At 57.3% G+C, this 19,004-nt stretch overlaps 2 protein-coding genes across 2 annotated transcripts in view; both read right to left on the bottom strand.

Annotated features, from left to right (window-relative positions):
• Positions 1-244: 244 nt before the first annotated feature.
• Positions 245-5,899, bottom strand: ABHD10 (abhydrolase domain containing 10, depalmitoylase). Its single transcript, XM_032977250.2, has 5 exons — positions 5,768-5,899; positions 3,006-3,189; positions 2,089-2,200; positions 1,575-1,712; positions 245-766 (listed from the first exon to the last, which is right to left on the bottom strand). Exons 1-5 carry the CDS (start codon positions 5,838-5,840, stop codon positions 272-274), a joined length of 1,002 nt encoding a protein of 333 aa, XP_032833141.2. The 5' UTR covers positions 5,841-5,899; the 3' UTR covers positions 245-271.
• Positions 5,900-11,925: 6,026 nt separating this feature from the next.
• Positions 11,926-19,004, bottom strand: part of ZW10 (zw10 kinetochore protein) — a 33,790-nt gene continuing 26,711 nt past the window's right edge. Inside the window, exons 13-16 of the mRNA XM_076053688.1 lie at positions 18,361-18,491; positions 16,330-16,461; positions 13,447-13,718; positions 11,926-12,090 (exon numbers count right to left, since the gene is read on the bottom strand). Coding sequence (XP_075909803.1) covers positions 11,970-12,090; positions 13,447-13,718; positions 16,330-16,461; positions 18,361-18,491 — 656 coding nt within the window. The 3' untranslated portion in view covers positions 11,926-11,969. The remainder of the gene's footprint in view (positions 12,091-13,446; positions 13,719-16,329; positions 16,462-18,360; positions 18,492-19,004) is intronic.

Below are 19,004 nucleotides of genomic sequence, written 5' to 3'. Positions count from 1 at the left end.
ACCAGCCCCACCAGCCCCACCACCCCCACCACCCCCACCACCCCCACCAGCCCCACCACCCCCACCACCCCCACCACCCCCACCAGCCCCACCAGCCCCACCAGCCCCACCAGCCCCACCAGCCCCACCACCCCCACCACCCCCACCACCCCCACCAGCCCCACCACCCCCACCACCCCCACCACCCCCACCAGCCCCACCACCCCCACCAGCCCCACCAGCCCCACCACCCCCACCACCCCCACCACCCCCACCAGCCCCACCAGCCCCGCTACGTGTGTGTCGTCAGCCTGTCCACCAGGTCGTCGAGCGTGCTGGCCAGGAGGCGCAGGTCGGCCGGCTCGCTGAAGCGGTGCCCGGCGCCCTTCCTCAGCGCCACGTCCACCTCGGCGGAGGCCAGCCGCTCCGCGAGGCGCAGCGCCAGCTGCCAGGGCGCCACCTCGTCGGCGAGGCCGTGCAGCAGCCGCACGGGGCAGCGCACGGGCAACGGGGGCAGCGGGGGCAGCGGGGGCAGCGGGGGCAGCGGGGGCGGCGGGGGCAGCGGGGGCGGCGGGGCGGCCGGGTCGGCCGTCGAGGCGGCCGGGGCCGGGGCCGGGGCGGCCGGGGCCGGCGCTACCAGAAGGCTGTGCCTGGCGGCCTCCACCACCGCGGCGACAGGGATCGTGACGTGGGTTTTGGACGGCGACGAGGTGGGCGAGGGGGCGGGCGAGGAGGGTGGGGAGTGGGGGATGCGAAATTCTCCGGTACGCTGGGCCTCGGCACGCTCCTGTAGGGCGGCGGGGGGGGGAGGGGGGGTGGATAGGGGGCGAGGAGAGGGGGTGAGGGAGTGGTGAGATGGTGAGCGAGTGGTGAGATGGTGAGCGAGTGGTGAGCGAGTGGTGAGATGGTGAGCGAGTGGTGAGATGGTGAGATGGTGAGCGAGTGGTGAGATGGTGAGTGGTGAGATGGTGAGTGGTGAGATGGTGAGCGAGTGGTGAGATGGTGAGTAGTGAGATGGTGAGATGGTGAGATGGTGAGCGAGTGGTGAGATGGTGAGCGAGTGGTGAGATGGTCAGCGAGTAGTGAGATGGTGAGGGAGTGGTGAGATGGTGAGCGAGTGGTGAGATGGTGAGTGGTGAGATGGTGAGCGAGTGGTGAGATGGTGAGTGGTGAGATGGTGAGCGAGTGGTGAGATGGTGAGCGAGTGGTGAGATGGTGAGCGAGTGGTGAGATGGTGAGGGAGTGGTGAGATGGTGAGCGAGTGGTGAGATGGTGAGCGAGTGGTGAGATGGTGAGCGAGTGGTGAGATGGTGAGTAGTGAGATGGTGAGCGAGTGGTGAGATGGTGAGTGAGTGGCGAGATGGTGAGCGAGTGGTGAGATGGTGAGCGAGTGGTGAGATGGTGAGCGAGTGGCGAGATGGTGAGCGAGTGGTGAGATGGTGAGCGAGTGGTGAGATGGTGAGTGGTGAGATGGTGAGCGAGTGGTGAGATGGTGAGCGAGTGGCGAGATGGTGAGGGAGTGGTGAGATGGTGAGCGAGTGGTGAGATGGTGAGCGAGTGGCGAGCCGGCGAGTAGCGAGACGGCGAGCCCTCACCTCGTCAGTGAGCGAGCTGTAGACCCGCTGGAGGAAGTCCGGGGCGCTGGCCACACCGACCAGGCCGACCACGCGCTCGGGGCGTGCCACGGCCGCCAGCACCATGAGCCACGCGCCCAGACTGGAGCCCACCAGGATCTGAGACACCAATCATCAGCATCATCAGCATCATCAGCACCATCATCATCATCACCATCATCAGCACCATCATCAGCACCATCATTATCACCATCACCTACATCATCAACATCAGCACCATCATCATCATCAGCACCATCAACACCATCATCGTGTTGGGTGAGTATGTGGGCGAGTGCCTTGGTGAGCATCTGTGCGAGTGTCTGGCTGAGTGTGTGGGTTTGTTTGTGAGTCCGTGGACGAGTGGGCGAGCGAGTGGTGGGGTGAGCGAGTGGTGGGGTGAGCGAGTGGTGGGGTGAGCGAGTGGTGGGGTGAGCGAGCGGTGGGATGGGCGAGCGGCCGGGCGAGCGAGCGAGCGGATGGGTGAGCAAACAACCTGTGGCCCCGTGGTGAGCTGGTCGAGCACGGTGAGGACGTCGCTCTTCCACTGCCCCATCCCCCAGTGGGAGCTGTCCCCCTCCGACGCTCCGCAACCCGTGTAGTCAAACCTGGTAACCACGGCGACAACGTTACCACGGTCACCCTTCATCACCACGGCTACCCAGCAAGGACACCCGTGTCTCCCTCGCCCCGTCGCCGGCGTGTCTCCTCCTTCCTCACCTCGCTCGTGTCTCACCCAGCGTCTTTGTCCTTACCCCGCTTGTCTCCCCCCTTCGCCACGAGTCGCTCCCTCTCCGCTCACCCAGCGCCTTCTCAACCGAAGCCTCCCCCTCACCCGCTCGACTTCCTCTCTCATCAATCCCCACGTCTCCCTCCTCGCCTTGCAGTCACCTCACCCCATGTCTCCCTCACCCCACGTCTCCCTCACCCAGCGTCTCTGCCTCTCTCCTCGTCCCTCACCCCCGCGTCTTCCTCCTCAACCTGCATCACCTCACCTCACCTCACGTCTCCCTCCTCGCCCTCCATCACCTCACCCCACGTCTTCCTCCTCTCCCTGCATCACCTCACCTCACCCAGCGTCTCTCCCTCTCTCCTCGCCCCTCACCCCCACATCTTCCTCCTCAACCTGCATCACCTCACCCCACGCCTCCCTCACCCAGCGTCTTCCTCTATGTCCCTGACCCCCACGTCTCCCTCCTCGCCCTCCATCACCTCACCCCACGCCTCCCTCACCCAGCGTCTCTCCCTTTCTCCTCATCCCTCACCCCCACGTCTCCCTCCTCGCCCTCCATCACCTCACCCCACGCCTCCCTCACCCAGCGTCTCTCTCCCGCTCTCCCTTTCTCCTCACCCACCCACTCACCCAGCCCACCCACCCCACCCCCGTCCCCCGCGTCTCCCGCTCATCCTCACCGGGTGTACGCGTGCCCCACGGAGTGGCAGTAGTCGTGCAGGGCGGTGCCCTTGGCCCCGTCCATGCTGGACGCGAACCCCGGCAGGAAGACCACGCCGGGGGATTTGCCCGCGCTGAGCGAGTAGGCGAGGCGAGGCGAGTCCGCTCGCGACAGATACGACACCGACGACTTCCAGCGTGACCCTGGTGGGTGGTGGTGGGTGGGGTGGTGGGTGGGGTGGTGGTGGGTGGTGGTCAACACGGCAAAGGGGTCAGGTCCCCGGGGTGGTTGTGGATGAGCTGGCGGTCGGGGTTTGGGCCGATAACCCTTTCCCGTTCCAATGATGTACGACACCAACGACTTGCAGAATGGCCCTGGTGGTCGGGTGCGGGTGGAGTGGGGAGCGGTGGTGCAGCGGTTAGCGCTAAGCTGCGCGAACAGACCTGGCCCACCAGAGTTCGATTCCAGCTCACGGCCAAAATCAGTGACGATTATCTGAACCGGTCCTGGGTCTCCCCTAGGTCCCTGCACTCGAATTAATAGCTGGTGTGGTGTGTAGTAAACATCGCCACTGGGGAGACAAAGGCGGCGTAGGGGGTGGTGCTGGCCACCCGCCCCCTCATGTGCACTTGCCCCAGCAGTCTGTTACAGGCTATACGGGGGATCTTTGTTTTCTTTGGGGGGGGTGATGCGGGGGGGTGGAGAGGTCCCAGGTGGGTGTGGTTGTGGATGAGCTGGGGGTCGGCGGTCTGAGTTAACAACCATTTCACATTCCGATGACGTATCAGTCTAATAGTTTTTGACTCGACAACACGCGATACCGGTCCCCGCCATAGGAACGTGGAATTTCCACAAATATCCTCACTTGCAAAGTCGGGTCTCGCCGTCTGCATAATTGAATACCACCAGCAACTCTAACAAACCACAACAATAACGCGAATACAAACTACTACAGTGCTACAATAACGACACTCGGAGTGGATTTCATAATCGCTCCGTCTCCCCTTTGGACGTAAACCTCTAGGCCACGTAACGTTTCGGTACAAAACGCGATCTCGTTTGTAACAAAGCAAATGTATGCCCGGCACGTACGGTGAACTTCTTTCGCACCGTACGTAGCCAACCACGATGATCGGAGGTGCGGGAAAAGGACAAAACTAAACACGGGAAGCAGTTCTAAAGAAATGAGTTTTCAATGTAGTGTAGTGTATAGTAGTGTTGTGTGTGTCGTATAGTGCAGTGTATAGTGTAGTATGTAGTGTATTGTATAGTATGCATTGGAGTGTATAGCAGTGGTGTATAGTAGTGTAGTGTATAGTTGTGTAGTGTATAATGTAGTGTATAGTGTAGTGTATAATGTCGTGTATAGTAGTGTAGTCTATAGTAGTGGTGTATAGTTGTGTAGTGTATAGCGTAGTGCATAATGTAGTGTATAGTGTAGTCCGTAGTAGCATAGTGTATAGTTGTGTAGTGTATAATGTAGTGTATAGTGTAGTGTATAATGTCGTGTATAGTGTAGTGTATAATGTCGTGTATAGTGTAGTGTATAATGTCGTGTATAGTGTAGTGTATAGTAGTGTAGTCTATAGTAGTGGTGTATAGTTGTGTAGTGTATAATGTCGTTTATAGCGTAGTGCATAATGTAGTGTATAGTGTAGTCCGTAGTAGCATAGTGTATAGTTGTGTAGTGTATAATGTAGTGTATAGTGTAGTGTATAATGTCGTGTATAGTGTAGTGTATAATGTCGTGTATAGTGTAATGTATAGTAGTGTAGTGTAGTCTATAGTAGTGTGGTGTATAGTTGTGTAGTGTATAATGTCGTGTATAGCGTAGTGCATAATGTAGTGTATAGTGTAGTCTGTAGTAGCGTAGTGTATAGTTGTGTAGTGTATAATGTAGTGTATAGTGTAGTCTGTAATAGTGTAGTGTATAGTCGTGTAGTGTATAATGTAGTGCGTGTTGAACTTATTTCGCAACCGTACGTAGCCAACCGCGCAGATCGTAGGTGCGGGAGGAGGACTACAAACTAAACACAACAACAACAACAAGCAGCTCTACAGAAATTAAGTTTACAATGCAGACGACGATTTAAATAAAAGCGCACAAGTTCCCGGGGCTGCCTAACGATTGGACTGGCAGCGGTGCAAAGCCGCAAACAACAGCACAGAGTGAAGGCGGTCGTCATTAATGAACAGCACGGTCACTATAAAAAACGCGTGTGTTTGATAATCGGCGACGTTTCAGGCAACGGCCCTTCTTCGTGGCAAGGCGATACGGCCCTTCTTCGTGGCAAGGCGATACGGGCAAAAGTACCTTGACCACACACGCACACAAACCCTAACAACGGAGAAGGGAGGCTTGTTGTCCGAAACGTCGCCTACCGAGTACATTCCCATATAAGGTGGCGCAAGCATCTCAAAAGTTATTTCGGGCGCGTTAAAGCGATTTAAGATTCACTAAACAAGCCTTCATTAAAAAAAACCACAACGAATACGTACGAGAAGCGTGACACAATAACAAAATTGATTAATAATATTTAGCAACAATAACGAGCAACAACAACAACATTGAACAACAACATTGAGCAGGAATTTATTTATTAGAGGGCAAGGCCGCGTCGAGGCCTAGGCGTCGAGGCTTCAGCGTTAGGCCCGCGCGCTTGCCGGGCTCTCCACCGCTGCCGACGATAATATCGTCGTTGACGATGTTGTTGTTGACAATGTTGTTGATGTTGTTGACAATGTTGTTGATGATGTTGTTGTTGGTAACCGCTCCCTTACCTCCTCCGAGACTCCGCGCAGCCGCCAGGAGCCTTGGCCTAGCCAAGAACGCCGCCATGACCGCGGTCGCCATGACGACGAGCGGCGAGATCGCGCGAGAGTTGGGGGTGGGGGGAAATCTCGCGAGATTTTCAGGGGGCCCGGTGCGTGGAGACGGTGGGGGGGGGGGGTGACCTCCAATAGAGGTCGACGTTTCGGGCAATGGACCTTATTTATAGCACACAGAGGGGGCGTTAGGGGCAAAGAATGGAAAATTACATTGTGAACTTATTTGCTGACCTCAATATTGTAATAAATAAACACACGAGCAGTTTAGACAGTGAGTGGGTGCTCCAGTACCATACAGACTTAAATTTAGCACGCGAAATCGCTTAACTCTAAATAATAACACTCTCATTAACATGACAAACGTTTTGATTAATAAAAATGCTACTCGCACATTTGCATTGTGGGTAGCGTGGTTACTCAGGCGAGATGTTAACCACCTCGCCCGGTGTGCAGGAGGTCGTGGGTTCCATCCCGACCCTGACGCCTGCTGCTGTATATTTGGAGTTTGCGTGTCTCTCATCATCATCACGGTGGCTAGGAGATGTTAACTCCCTCGCCTGGTCTGCAAGAGGTCGTGGGGTCGACCTTGATGCCTGCTGCTGTATATTTGGAGTTTGCGGTGTCTCTCATCATCATCACGGTGGCTATGAAATGTTAACTACCTCGCCTAAAGTACAGGAAGTCGTGGGTTCCATCCCGACCCTGATGCCTGCTGCTGTATATTTGGAGTTTGCGTGTCTCTCTCTCTCTCATCATCATCACGGTGGCTAGATGTTAACTACCTCGCCTGGTATACAGGAGGTCGTGGGTTCCATCCCGACCCTGATGCCTGCTGCTGTATATTTGGAGTTTGCGTGTCTCTCTCTCACTCTCATCATCATCACGGTGGCTAGGAGATGTTAACTACCTCGCCTGGTATACAGGAAGTCGTGGGTTCCATCCTGATCCTTACGCCTGCTGCTGCTGTATATTTGGAGTTTGCGGTGTCTCTCTCTCCCCGTGGTCGCGTGGATTTTTCTCCGGGTTCCCCCTCCACATTCAGAATCGACGTCACGCGTTTTGTTTAGAGTAACTTTGTCTCTTATCACTGGGTCGCTTCTGAATAAGAGCCTGCACATACCTCGGTGGGGCCTTATCTGGTAAAGATTTAAAATACAAAGTTTCCAGTTCTGGATTTGAGGTTTTCGTGACTGCAAGTATCCATACTCTCTGGTTCTTTCGGTAAAGTCACGTAGGTGAAAAAAAATATAAAAAAAAATAGAAATAAATAAAAATGTATTCTTATTTTTTTCCACCTACGTGACTTCACCGAAAGAACCCAGGTGGCGATCCACGCTGCTACGGACGACATCCCAGAATCCAGATGCCCCTATGCGAGTTCGCCTCGCGAGTGTCACTGCGAGAATCGCTCACATCTACGATTGTACGGAGAGGCTCAACGCGCGGTGTTCACGTTATGACGTGGTGTTGACGCGGTGTTCACGCTATGACGCGGTGTTCACGCTATGACGCGGTGTTCACGCGGTGTTCACGCTCTGACGCGGTGTTCACGCTATGACGTGTTGGTGACGCGGTGTTCACGCTATGGCGCGGTGTTCACGCTCTGACGCGGTGTTCACGCTATGACGTGGTGTTGACGCGGTGTTCACGCTATGGCGCGGTGTTCACGTTATGACGCGGTGTTCACGCTCTGACGCGATGTTCACGTTATGACGCGGTGTTCACGCTCTGACGCGGTGTTCACGCTATGACGCGGCACGGCTATGACGTCGGCTGCTGCCCGTTGTCAGCATCTTTACCGTCGGACTTCTTTCACACCGTACGCGGCCATCCGCGCTAATCGGAGGTGCGGGGGAAGGACAACTAACACACAACAAGCTGTTCTAAATAAATGGGTGTCTGCCTGAGTCTATTGGTCTCTGCGAATCTATGGCTCTCTGCGTGTCTATGGGTCTCTGTGAGAGTCTACGGCTCTCTGCGTGAGTCTATGGGTCTTTGTGTGAGTCTATTGGGCTCTCTGCGTGAGTCTATGGGTCTCTGCGTGAGTCTATGGGTCTGTGTGAGTCTATGGGTCTCTGTGTGAGTCTATGGGTCTCTGTGAGAGTCTATGGGTCTGTGTGAGTCTATGGGTCTCTGCGTGAGTCTATGGGTCACTGCGTGAGTCTATGGGTCTGTGTGAGTCTATGGGTCTCTGTGTGAGTCTATGGGTCTCTGTGAGAGTCTATGGGTCTGTGTGAGTCTATGGGTCTCTGCGTGAGTCTATGGGTCACTGCGTGAGTCTATGGGTCTGTGTGAGTCTATGGGTCTCTGTGTGAGTCTATGGGTCTCTGTGAGCGTCTATGGGTCTGTGTGAGTCTATGGGTCTCTGCGTGAGTCTATGGGTCTCTATGTGAGTCTATGGGTCTGTGTGAGTCTATGGGTCTCTGCGTGAGTCTATGGGTCTCCACGCGAGTCTATGGGTCTCTATGTGAGTCTATGGGTCTCCGCGCGCGTCTATGGGTCTCTATGCGAGTCTGTGGGTCTCCACGCGAGTCTATGGGTCTCTATGTGAGTCTATGGGTCTCTGTGTGAGTCTATGGGTCTCTGTGTGAGTCTACGGGTCTCTACGTGAGTCTATGGTTCTCTGTGTGAGTCTATGGGTCTCTGCGTGAGTCTATGGGGCTCCACGCGAGTCTATGGGTCTCTGTGTGAGTCTACGGGTCTCTACGTTAGTCTATGGGTCTCTGCGTGAGTCTATGGGTCTCTGCGTGAGTCTATGGGTCTCTGCGCGAGTCTGTGGGTCTCTATGTGAGTCTATGGGTCTCTGTGAGTCTATGGGTCTCTGCGTGAGTCTATGGGTCTCCACGCGAGTCTATGGGTCTCCACGCGAGTCTATGGGTCTCCACGCGAGTCTATGGGTCTCTGTGAGTCTATGGGTCTCCACGCGAGTCTATGGGTCTCCACGCGAGTCTATGGGTCTCTGCGTGAGTCTATGGGTCTCCACGCGAGTCTATGTGATTCTGTGAGTCTATGGGTTTCTATGTGAGTCTATGGGTCTCTGTGTGAGTCTATGGGTCTCTGTGTTAGTCTATGGGTCTCTATTCGAGTCTATGTGTCTCTATGTGAGTCTATGGGTCTCTGCGCGCGTCCATGCCTACGTTTATCTTCTTTCGCACCATACGTAGCCAACCACGCTAATCGGGGGTAGGACAACAAACTCAACATAAGAAGCAGTCGTGAAGAAATTCGTTTTCAACCCAGACGAGTTAAAAGTGCCATAAGCGCCAGTGGCTTATCCTGGAGGAATCCGATGAGCTAAGAAGCTCTTTTTTCAGATTCCACTACAACGGAGCGCTGAACGTGCACCGTTACAACCCGGGCCGCTGAACTACTTTCCCCAGCCGCGCGGCACGATACAGTCCGCGGAATGATACTCCAACGCCTCAGCGTACCCCCCCCCCTCGCTGTGCTCTGCCCCTCCCGCTCATCAGCCGCCCCCCCAAATCACGGCCGCAAAGGATGGCAACAGAAACGCTCTGCAACACGCAGGCACAGAAGAGACGGAGAGGGACGACACGTGCGTAACGTTTTACTCTTCCGCGTCCTCGTGGGAAAATCAACGCAACATTTACGATAGCGGCCAAAAACGGGGGGGGAGGCAACGGCAAAATAACAAACGCGTCCTTCGTGACAACGCTGCCAACCGCAGTGGTTGGTGACGGGGCAGCAGCGGTCGTGGCATCCAACGCCACATAGCTCACAGGGTGCCGGTTGGACTCCCATCCATCTCGCGGTGCCGTAGCAGTTGAAACGATGCCGGGGGGAGGGGCGGATTTCTTGGATCCATCACCGCCACCTCTACGGTTACCACCAAAACCACGAACGCCGTCGCCACCACCACCACTGCCACCGTTACCACCGTCACCACCATCTCTACCACCGCCATCACTGCCACCGTTACCACCATCACTGTCACCGTTACCACCGTCACCACCACCTCTACCACCGTCACCACCACCTCTACTACCGCCACCGTCACCACCATCTCTACCACTGCCACCGTTACCACCATCACTGTCACTGTTACCACCTTCACCACCACCTCTACTACCGCCACCGTTACCACCAAAACCACCGCTCACCACCGTGACCACCACAACCACCACCGCCCAGCAGCTGTGTAAATGGGCTCACCGCGGCGAGGCACAATCGGCGGGGTGAGTCGCGTGCGCGCTGTGGGGGCAAAGCGTGGGTCACGCCCGCCACTTGAGTTAGCGGTGGAAGAGCGGGTCGGAGAGAGAGGGGTCGCCCGCGCTCTTCCCCCAGCAGGGGTGTCAGCAAGCATTTGCCAGGGCTGCGCCTTCAGCTTGGCGTTGACCTTGCCCGGTGGAGGCGGCGATCAAAGCTACGAAGCACCGTGGGAGTTACGGACTCCACCTCTCCCACAATGCCCTGCACAAGGGCAAGGCCCGGCCGCTACTGGCCGTGCGTGGCAAAGAGCTTTAGAGCTCGTCGGATTCCTCCTGCAGTACAAACACAAGACTCGGGGTGGGATGTGAGCGGCAGTGCGACACGCGCGCGACTTCGTCACGCGATTAGGAAAAAACAAGTGCACTTTGGGTGGGGAGAGGGGGTGGAGTGGGCGAGTTGATGTACAATTGGCGTTAGGGATGCAGCCATCCAGCGGTGGACAGAGACTGGCCGAGGGTGACGTGACGCGATGGCGGATTGTCTCGAGCGTGGATCGGTGTGTGTCTACGTGTGTGCGTGCACGTGTGTGTGTGTGTACAGTTTAACAGCAGAGGTCTCACTCCGAATCAGTCGAGCGGCAATATCTTTTCATCGGTTGCGTAACGCTGTGTGGAAGCTACTTGGTCTGTCGCTCCGCACTAAGCTTCAGGTCTTCTCGGCCACGGTCATTCCCTCCCTTCTCTACGCTTGCGAAACGTGGACCCCCCCTAATGGAACATCTTCGCCGGTTTAGAAACATTTAGGCTAGCCTGCCTACGATCCTGGGTTTAACCAGGCTGGATTGTGATGAGCTCACAAATCTTTGAAAGATCTCGGCAAGGTCGCATCGGTGAGCTCAACCGGCAGGCAAGGCTGCATTGGCTGGGTCATGTAGCCCACATGCCCAGCCACCGCATTGTTCGGCCGGATCGAGGGGGCTAAACGGGCGCGGCACGGGCTATAGAAGAGATGGAGTGACGTGGTACAGGAGGACGTGGAGCTGAGTGGACTTGCCGATGACTGGTACCAGCGGTGTCAAGATCGGCCTCTGTGGAGGAGGCTCGTGAAGGACGCTACTGGGCAGTTGGAGGCAGTCGCCCTCCAACAACAACGGAGGGCGGAGGAGCGACGCTCAGAACAACGAGCGGAGCGCCGGGTGGCTAAAGCAGAGCAGTTTGGCACAGTAGGGGGCACAGGTGGTGCATCAGCCAGTCATCTCAGTCATCTCAGTCAGCCAACCCATGGCACCTGGGGGTCTGTCCCGTGACCTCCTGCCAGCCGGTGTTCGACACTTCACGTGGGCCTTAAGGTGCAGCTAGCCTGGCACAAGCGCCGTGGTGATGTCACCGCCACTTAGTGGCGAATGTTGTGTTGTTGTGCGTGTGTGTACGTGTACGTCCGGGCTAAGTAATGGCCACCCACCCACCCCCTCGCGTGCCGTGCCGACCTTCCTAGGTGCTACTCTACAACAGCACTTGCCCCAGAAGTCCTAAACATCTGTTCGGGGGAATTTTGTCTTTGTGGGGTTTGTAGGCATGTGTCTATCCGTGTAAGTGTGTCTATCTGTGTAAGTGTCTATCTGTGCAAGTGTCTGTGTCTATCTGTGTAAGTGTCTGTGTGTCAATCACTGTCAGTGTGTGTCTGCTAACAGCACTTGCCCAAAAAGTCTGCTGTGGCAAACCCCCCTGTGTGGTGTGGTGCACCCCCTTGCCCCCCCACCCATGTGTGGTGCACCCCCCCCATGTGTGGTGTGGTGCCCCCCCCCCATGTGTGGTGTGGTGCACCCCCCTGCCCCCCCCCCCCATGTGTGGTGCACCCCCCACCCCCCCATGTGTGGTGTGGTGCACCCCCCTGCCCCCCCCCCACGTGTGGTGTGGTGCACCCCCCCATGTGTGGTGTGTCCTGACCCCCTGCCCCCCCCACGTGTGGTGTGCCCTGCCCCCCACTATTTGATCTTGTTGAGGGCAGCTGCGCGCCGGTCGGTGTTCTGGAAGAGCGCCCGGACGAGCGACTTCACCTCACTGGGGGAGAACTCCTGGGCCAGCGGGCCCTTGCCGTCAGCCCACCTGACAGACGCACACACACACGCGTACACACACACACATACACACACATACACGCACACACACACGTACACACACACATATACACACATACACACGTACACACACATGCACGCACGCACACACACACACGTACACACGTACACACACACACACACGTACACACACGTACACACACACACGTACACACACACATACACACACGTACACACACGCACACACACGCACACGTACACACACACACGTACACACACACGCACACGTACACATACACGCACACACACGCACGCACGCACACAAAAGATAAAGATCCCCCAGTATAGCCAAACAGACTGTAGGGGCAAGTAGGACCTATGAAGGCCGGCACGGCACACGAAGGGGTGGGTTGCCATCACCACACACGCGCGTAGACACGGAGACACGTGCGTAGACGCGGAGACACGCGCGTAGGCACGGAGACACGCGTGTAGACACGGAGACACGCGTGTAGACACGGAGACACGCGTGTAGACACGGAGACATGTAGACACGGAGACACGCGTGTAGACACGGAGACACGCGCGTAGACGCGGAGACAGGCGCGTAGGCACGGAGACACGCGTGTAGACACGGAGACATGTAGACACGGAGACACGCGTGTAGACACGGAGACACGCGTGTAGACGCGGAGACAGGCGCGTAGACACGGAGACAGGCATGTAGACACGGAGACACGCGCGTAGGCACGGAGACACGCGCGTAGACACGGAGACACGCGCGTAGACGTGGAGACACGCACGTAGACACAGACATGTAGACACGTGCGCAAACACACCTGCAGACACGCGCGTAGACACACAGGGCACAGCGTGTTAGCGAGCACCTATTTAAGGCATCTGCCGGGAAGGTGCGGTGGCAGTGGTGGTGGTGGTGGAATAACTCTTCGCACGGATCGCCACATGAGTGAGCAATCAAGCGACTCACTACCTCGGTAACTGAGCAACAGACTGGTGGACCGAGTCCTTGATTGAGTGAGTGACTCAATCACGGACCGATCACATGAGCGATCGAGCGAGTGACCGACCGACCAAGTCCGTAACCGACTGACCGTTGAGAGGGCGTGAGTGACCGACCGCCTTACCCCACAACCGACTCAATCCGTAACTGACTGACTGTGTGAACGAGCGAGTGACCGACCGACTTACTCCGTAACTGACTGACCGTGAGAGCGAGTGACCGATCGACTTACCCCACAATCGACTGACCGAGCGAGTGACCGACCGACATAGCCCGCAACCGACTGAGCTAGCGAGCGAGCGACTTACCCCCTAACCGCCGACTTGAGCGAGCGAGCGAGCGAGCGACAGTGCCACCGCTCACCTATCGACGATGTCACTGAGCGTGCCCTGCAGGAGGCCCCGAAGCTCTGCGAATCTCCCCCACGCGGCCACGTGCAGCGGCAGCCGCAGGCGCAGCCTCCGCTCCTCCTCCTCCCGCGCCCTCACCTCGTCGCCGTCGTCCGCACCCAAGTCCCCCTCCCCCCCTTCCTCCTCCTCCTCCCCCTCCGACCACGGGCGGAAGGCCGCGGGCGCGGAGGTGGCGACCTCCGAGCACAGCGCGTGAAGCCGGTCGGCGTCCAGCGCCGAGATGTCCTGGGGGGGTTCGTGGTGGAGGGGGGGTGGGAAGGGGGGGGGGGTGGGAAAGGGGGGGGGGTGGCGAGGCACGTTCAGCTCCGTTCAATCTCCCACCCTAACCCCCAACACCTGACCCCTTGTTACCCCATAAACTCGTGTTTAATATATATATTTACAAGAGAAGATAGATTTAGCGTTTCTGTATTAATCCAACCTCATTAAAAAGCCTTGAGTGTCCCCTGGGACCCCCTGAGAGTGAGAGACACCCAGACCCAGGGCTCGAACCGGAGCTTCTCAGTTGTGGCGGCTCAACGTCTACCGACACGGCCATTATGAGCCCCCTCACAGAGAGAGAGAGAGAGGGAGGAGAGAGAGAGAGAGGAGAGAAGAGAGAGGGAGGAGAGAGAGAGAGGAGAGAAGAGAGAGAGGGAGGAGAGAGAGAGAGAGGAGAGAAGAGAGAGAGAGGGAGGAGAGAGAGAGAAGAGAGAGAGAGAGGGAGGAGAGAGAGAGAGGAGAGAAGAGAGAGAGAGGGAGGAGAGAGAGAGGAGAGAAGAGAGAGGAGGGAGAGGAGAGAAGAGCCACTGCATCGCCAATGCCGACAAACGAAGGTGGATCACAACCTGTGCCGGCTGGAAGACCTGCCGGAGGCGGCCTTCGCAAATGTAAAGAGGAAGGTGCTCTACTCCTACGTGGTCCGGTTCCACCAACAGGACACCCTGAGGAGCCACAAGGACCATGCCTGGAGGAGAGCCCCTAGCCCTGCGTCTCTCCGGAGAGGCCTCGCTGGAGGCAACTCTACTGCAGACCGACGTACAACCGCATCGGCGACCTCAGCCGGAGCATCGCCCACGGCACCGTCACCACCGACGTCTCCCTGGCGCGCTTCACCGACACGTCCCCGGAGTGCCGGTTCTGCGGTAAAGCGGAGACGATGGCGCACCAATACGTGGAGTGCAAGAGCCTGGACTCGCTGTTCAAGGTCCTGAGAAACATCCTCCTAAGGTTCAGCCTCCACTTCTCCCCGACGGTCCTCATCTTTGGATACCCGAAGGGCGACGGACCCCAACATCTTCAGGGGCCGGTCAACGTGCTCTTCGGCTACGCCAAGCTCGCCGTGTACAGGGCGAGGAAGGTGGCCCTGGAGGGGCAATGTCCGGCCAGCAGCCTGGGCGTCTTCCGCGCTCTGGTCGGAGCCAGGGTGTGGCCGGAGTTCCGCCGTGCGCGGCTGACCCACGCCGTGCCGGCCTTCAAGGAGCGGTGGGCGCTGGAGGAGGCCGTGTGCTCGGTGGCAGATGACGGTAGAGAGCTCTGTGCATGCAGATCGTGAGCTACCCGTCGGAGGCCGTTTGACTGTGGGAAGGGCTGTGTGCAGATGCAGCACTTGTCATAGTTATAAAGAAAAAAGAGAGAGCGAGAGAGAGCCAAATGGAGTAGGAAGAGAGGGGGCAGAGAGAGAGGGGGGGCGGAGAGGGGGTAGAGAGAGAGGGAAGGGGAAAGGAAAAATAAAGAAAAAAAATATTTTGGGTCTTTCATTTAAAAGGGGGGGGGGGTTACATAAAGCAAAGCATTAAAAAAAAAAAAAAAAAAACGAAATGATGAACGGAGCAAAGTGCCGACTACACCGAGCATCTTCTTGTTTCTTCTGATCGTAAAAAAAGGAGAGAGGAGAGAGGAAAGAGGAGAGAGAACAGAGGAGAGAGGAGAGAGAACAGAGGAGAGAGAACAGAGGAGAAAGAACAGAGGAGAGAGAACAGAGGAGAGAGAACAGAGGAGAGAGAACAGAGGAGAGAGAACAGAGGAGAGAGAACAGAGGAGAGAGAACAGAGGAGAGAGGAGAGAGAACAGAGGAGAGAGAACAGAGGAGAGAGGAGAGAGAACAGAGGAGAGAGAACAGAGGAGAGAGGAGAGAGAACAGAGGAGAGAGAACAGAGGAGAGAGAACAGAGGAGAGAGGAGAGAGAACAGAGGAGAGAGAACAGAGGAGAGAGAACAGAGGAGAGAGAACAGAGGAGAGAGAACAGAGGAGAGAGGAGAGAGAACAGAGGAGAGAGAACAGAGGAGAGAGGAGAGAGAACAGAGGAGAGAGAACAGAGGAGAGAGAACAGAGGAGAGAGGAGAGAGAACAGAGGAGAGAGAACAGAGGAGAGAGAACAGAGGAGAGAGGAGAGAGAACAGAGGAGAGAGAACAGAGGAGAGAGAACAGAGGAGAGAGAACAGAGGAGAGAGAACAGAGGAGAGAGAACAGAGGAGAGAGAACAGAGGAGAGAGAACAGAGGAGAGAGAACAGAGGAGAGAGAACAGAGGAGAGAGAACAGAGGAGAGAGAACAGAGGAGAGAGAACAGAGGAGAGAGGAGAGAGAACAGAGGAGAGAGAACAGAGGAGAGAGAACAGAGGAGAGAGAACAGAGGAGAGAGAACAGAGGAGAGAGAACAGAGGAGAGAGGAGAGAGAACAGAGGAGAGAGAACAGAGGAGAGAAAACAGAGGAGAGAGGAGAGAGAACAGAGGAGAGAGAACAGAGGAGAGAGAACAGAGGAGAGAAAACAGAGGAGAGAGGAGAGAGGAGAGAGAACAGAGGAGAGAGAGGAGAGAGGGGTGACCCCCGGGCGGCTCAGGCGCCCGCGCTCTCACCTCCAGGGCGGCGACGGCGGAGGTGATCTCCGTGAGGGCCGTGTTGAGGAGGGTCCCCAAGGCCTTGCAGTAGACGTTGACGGGCAGCACGCCCTGCCACACCACGCCCAGCCGGCTCAGCTGGTGCAGCACCTGGGCGGGAGCGACGCGGGGGGGGGGGGGGGGTTAAGGCGCAGGGAGGCCGCCCCCATCGCCACCTCCTCCCTCGCTGCCGCCGCCACCGCCGCTACTACTGCTTGGCACGTAACGAGATTTACTGAAGGTTATTTTGTCCGCTGTCAATGCCCGCGTGATGACAGCCGCTTTGTCGTGCTGTCGCTTGTGGCCAGGTAGCTTCTGAAAAATAAGTTAAACAGCCAGCCACCCCCCCCCCCCCTCCCCAAATACCAGTGGGGCTTTGCCTGGTCGGATCGGGATGGTTTAGTGTTGATTGTGTTTGTGTGTTGGGTGATTTTTTTTTCCCTGCACTTTGCACTACCGTCGTGTTTTTGCATTGCGTGTTGTTGTAAACGCTCGCTCTTACCCCGTGCCCCTACTGGACACCCGTGGAACAAAGAGCTTCACAGCTCATCGGATTCCTCCTGCAGTGTAAATGCAGATTCTGACGTTGAACTTCTGTCGCACCGTACGTAGCCAACCGCGCGCTATTCGGAGTCGCGGGGGAAAAAAAAAAAAATACAGAACGCAGTTTCTAAAGAAATGCGTTTTCGACCGAGACGATTTAAAAGTGTGCAGCTCCCAGTGGCTTCCTGATATCGGATGGAGGAGCGCGTTCCAGACGGCCGCGGAAGCGCATCCCAAAGCACGCGACGCAGCGACCATTTTGACGCGAGCAGAGCAAGGGGCGCGCCCAGCATCCCGGTGTGCGTCGGTGTGTTCTGTCGTCGCAGACCACCTGGGTTCAAGCCCCGGGTCTGTCTGGGTGTCCATCTCTCTGTCTCTCTCTCTCGCTGTCTCTCTCTCGCTGTCTCTCTCTCGCTGTCTCTCTCTCGCTGTCTCTCTCTCTCTCGCTGTCTCTCTCTCTCTCGCTGTCTCTCTCTCTCTCTCGCTGTCTCTCTCTCTCTGTCTCTCGCTCTCGCTGTCTCTCTCTCTCTCGCTGTCTCTCTCTCGCTGTCTCTCTCTCTCTGTCTCTCTCTCGCTGTCTCTCTCTCGCTGTCTCTCTCTCGCTGTCTCTCTCTCTCTCTCTGTCTCTCTCTCTCTCTGTCTCTCTCTCGCTGTCTCTCTCTCGCTGTCTCTCTCTCTCGCTGTCTCTCTCTCGCTGTCTCTCTCTCGCTCGCTGTCTCTCTCTCGCTCTCGCTCTCTCTTGCTGTCTCTCTCTTGCTGTCTCTCTCTCTCTCGCTGTCTCTCTCTCTCTCGCTGTCTCTCTCTCGCTCTCTCTTGCTGTCTCTCTCTAGCTGTCTCTCTCTGTCTCTCTCTCGCTGTCTCTGTCTCTCTCTCGCTGTCTCTCTCTCAATAAGTTCCTAACGGGCGTTGTCAGAGACGCCGAGTGGTTGAGCGATTCGGGGGTCGACGAAGCAGCAGTCGCTCAGCGGTCAGCTCGGGGGGTGAGTGGGACGAGTGACTCGGTGGGTGAGTGGGTGACTCGGTGGCTGGGTGAGTGGGTGAATCGGTGGCTGGGTGAGTGGGCGACTCAGTGGCTGGGTGAGTGGGCGACTTGGTGGGCGAGTGGGTGACTCGGTGGCTGGGTGAGTGGGCGACTCGGTGGTTGAGTGGGTGGGCGACTCGCTGGGCGAGCGGGCGGGCGACTCGCTGGGCGAGCGGGCGGGCGACTCGGCGTGCCTGCTTGACGCTCCCCAACGTGATTGCTGTAATCGAGTGAGTGGGTGACTCAGTGGGTTAAGTGGCTGAGGAGTGGCCGAGCGGGCGGGCGACTCGCTGGGCGAGCGGGCGGGCGACTCGGCGTGCCTGCTTGACGCTCCCCAACGTGATTGCTGTAGTCGAGTGAGTGGGTGACTCAGTGGGTTAAGTGGCTGAGGAGTGGCCGGGCGGGTGGGCGACTCGCTGGGCGAGCGGGCGGGCGACTCGGCGTGCCTGCTTGACGCTCCGCTGCGCTGCCGCGTAGTTCCCGTCGTCCTCCAGGCTGCGGAATCCCCGAGCGACGCCCAGCGACTCATGCAGCACGGCCTTCTGGGAGCTCAGCTGGCCCAGCAGCGCTTCCTCTCCTGGGGGGGGGGGGGGGAGGGGCGGCAGAGGTCACGGGGTCAGATGGGTCAACGAGAAACGGTGTGAGGCAATCTTAACTGAAGCCCGGTCTCAACTCGGAAGCTCTTGAGTCCTGGGTCTCTAGACTCAAGATCTTGAGACTCCGATCCTGAGATCTGGTACCGGCCATACCACCCCGTTCATGGGCGGTGCTCGCGAGCAGCACCTAGCGCCCCAACGTTCTGTTCTGAAGTCTGAAAGTCTGTACGGGGGATCTTTGTCTTTGTCTCAGCGTGCGTGCGCTGAACGATATTACCCGCCGGCCTTCATAAGTGCTCCCCCGCTAACAGCACTTGCCCCTCCGGTCTGTTCAGGCTATGCGGGGGACCTTTGTCTCTTGTGGGAGACAGAGGCGGACGGGGCGTGGTTACCAGCCACGCCACCACATCCGTACGCGCCGCTCGCTAACGGCACTTGCCCCAATCGTCTGTCGAGGCTACATCTTGGGGGCATGGGTGGGGTGGGGGTGTGGG

The sequence above is a fragment of the Petromyzon marinus genome, chromosome 62 (assembly GCF_048934315.1).
Source record: "Petromyzon marinus isolate PM22_M1 ecotype Great Lakes invasive population chromosome 62, UKy_Petmar_22M1.pri1.0, whole genome shotgun sequence".
Lineage (NCBI taxonomy): Eukaryota > Metazoa > Chordata > Hyperoartia > Petromyzontiformes > Petromyzontidae > Petromyzon > Petromyzon marinus.
This window is presented reverse-complemented; position numbering and strand designations above follow the sequence as displayed.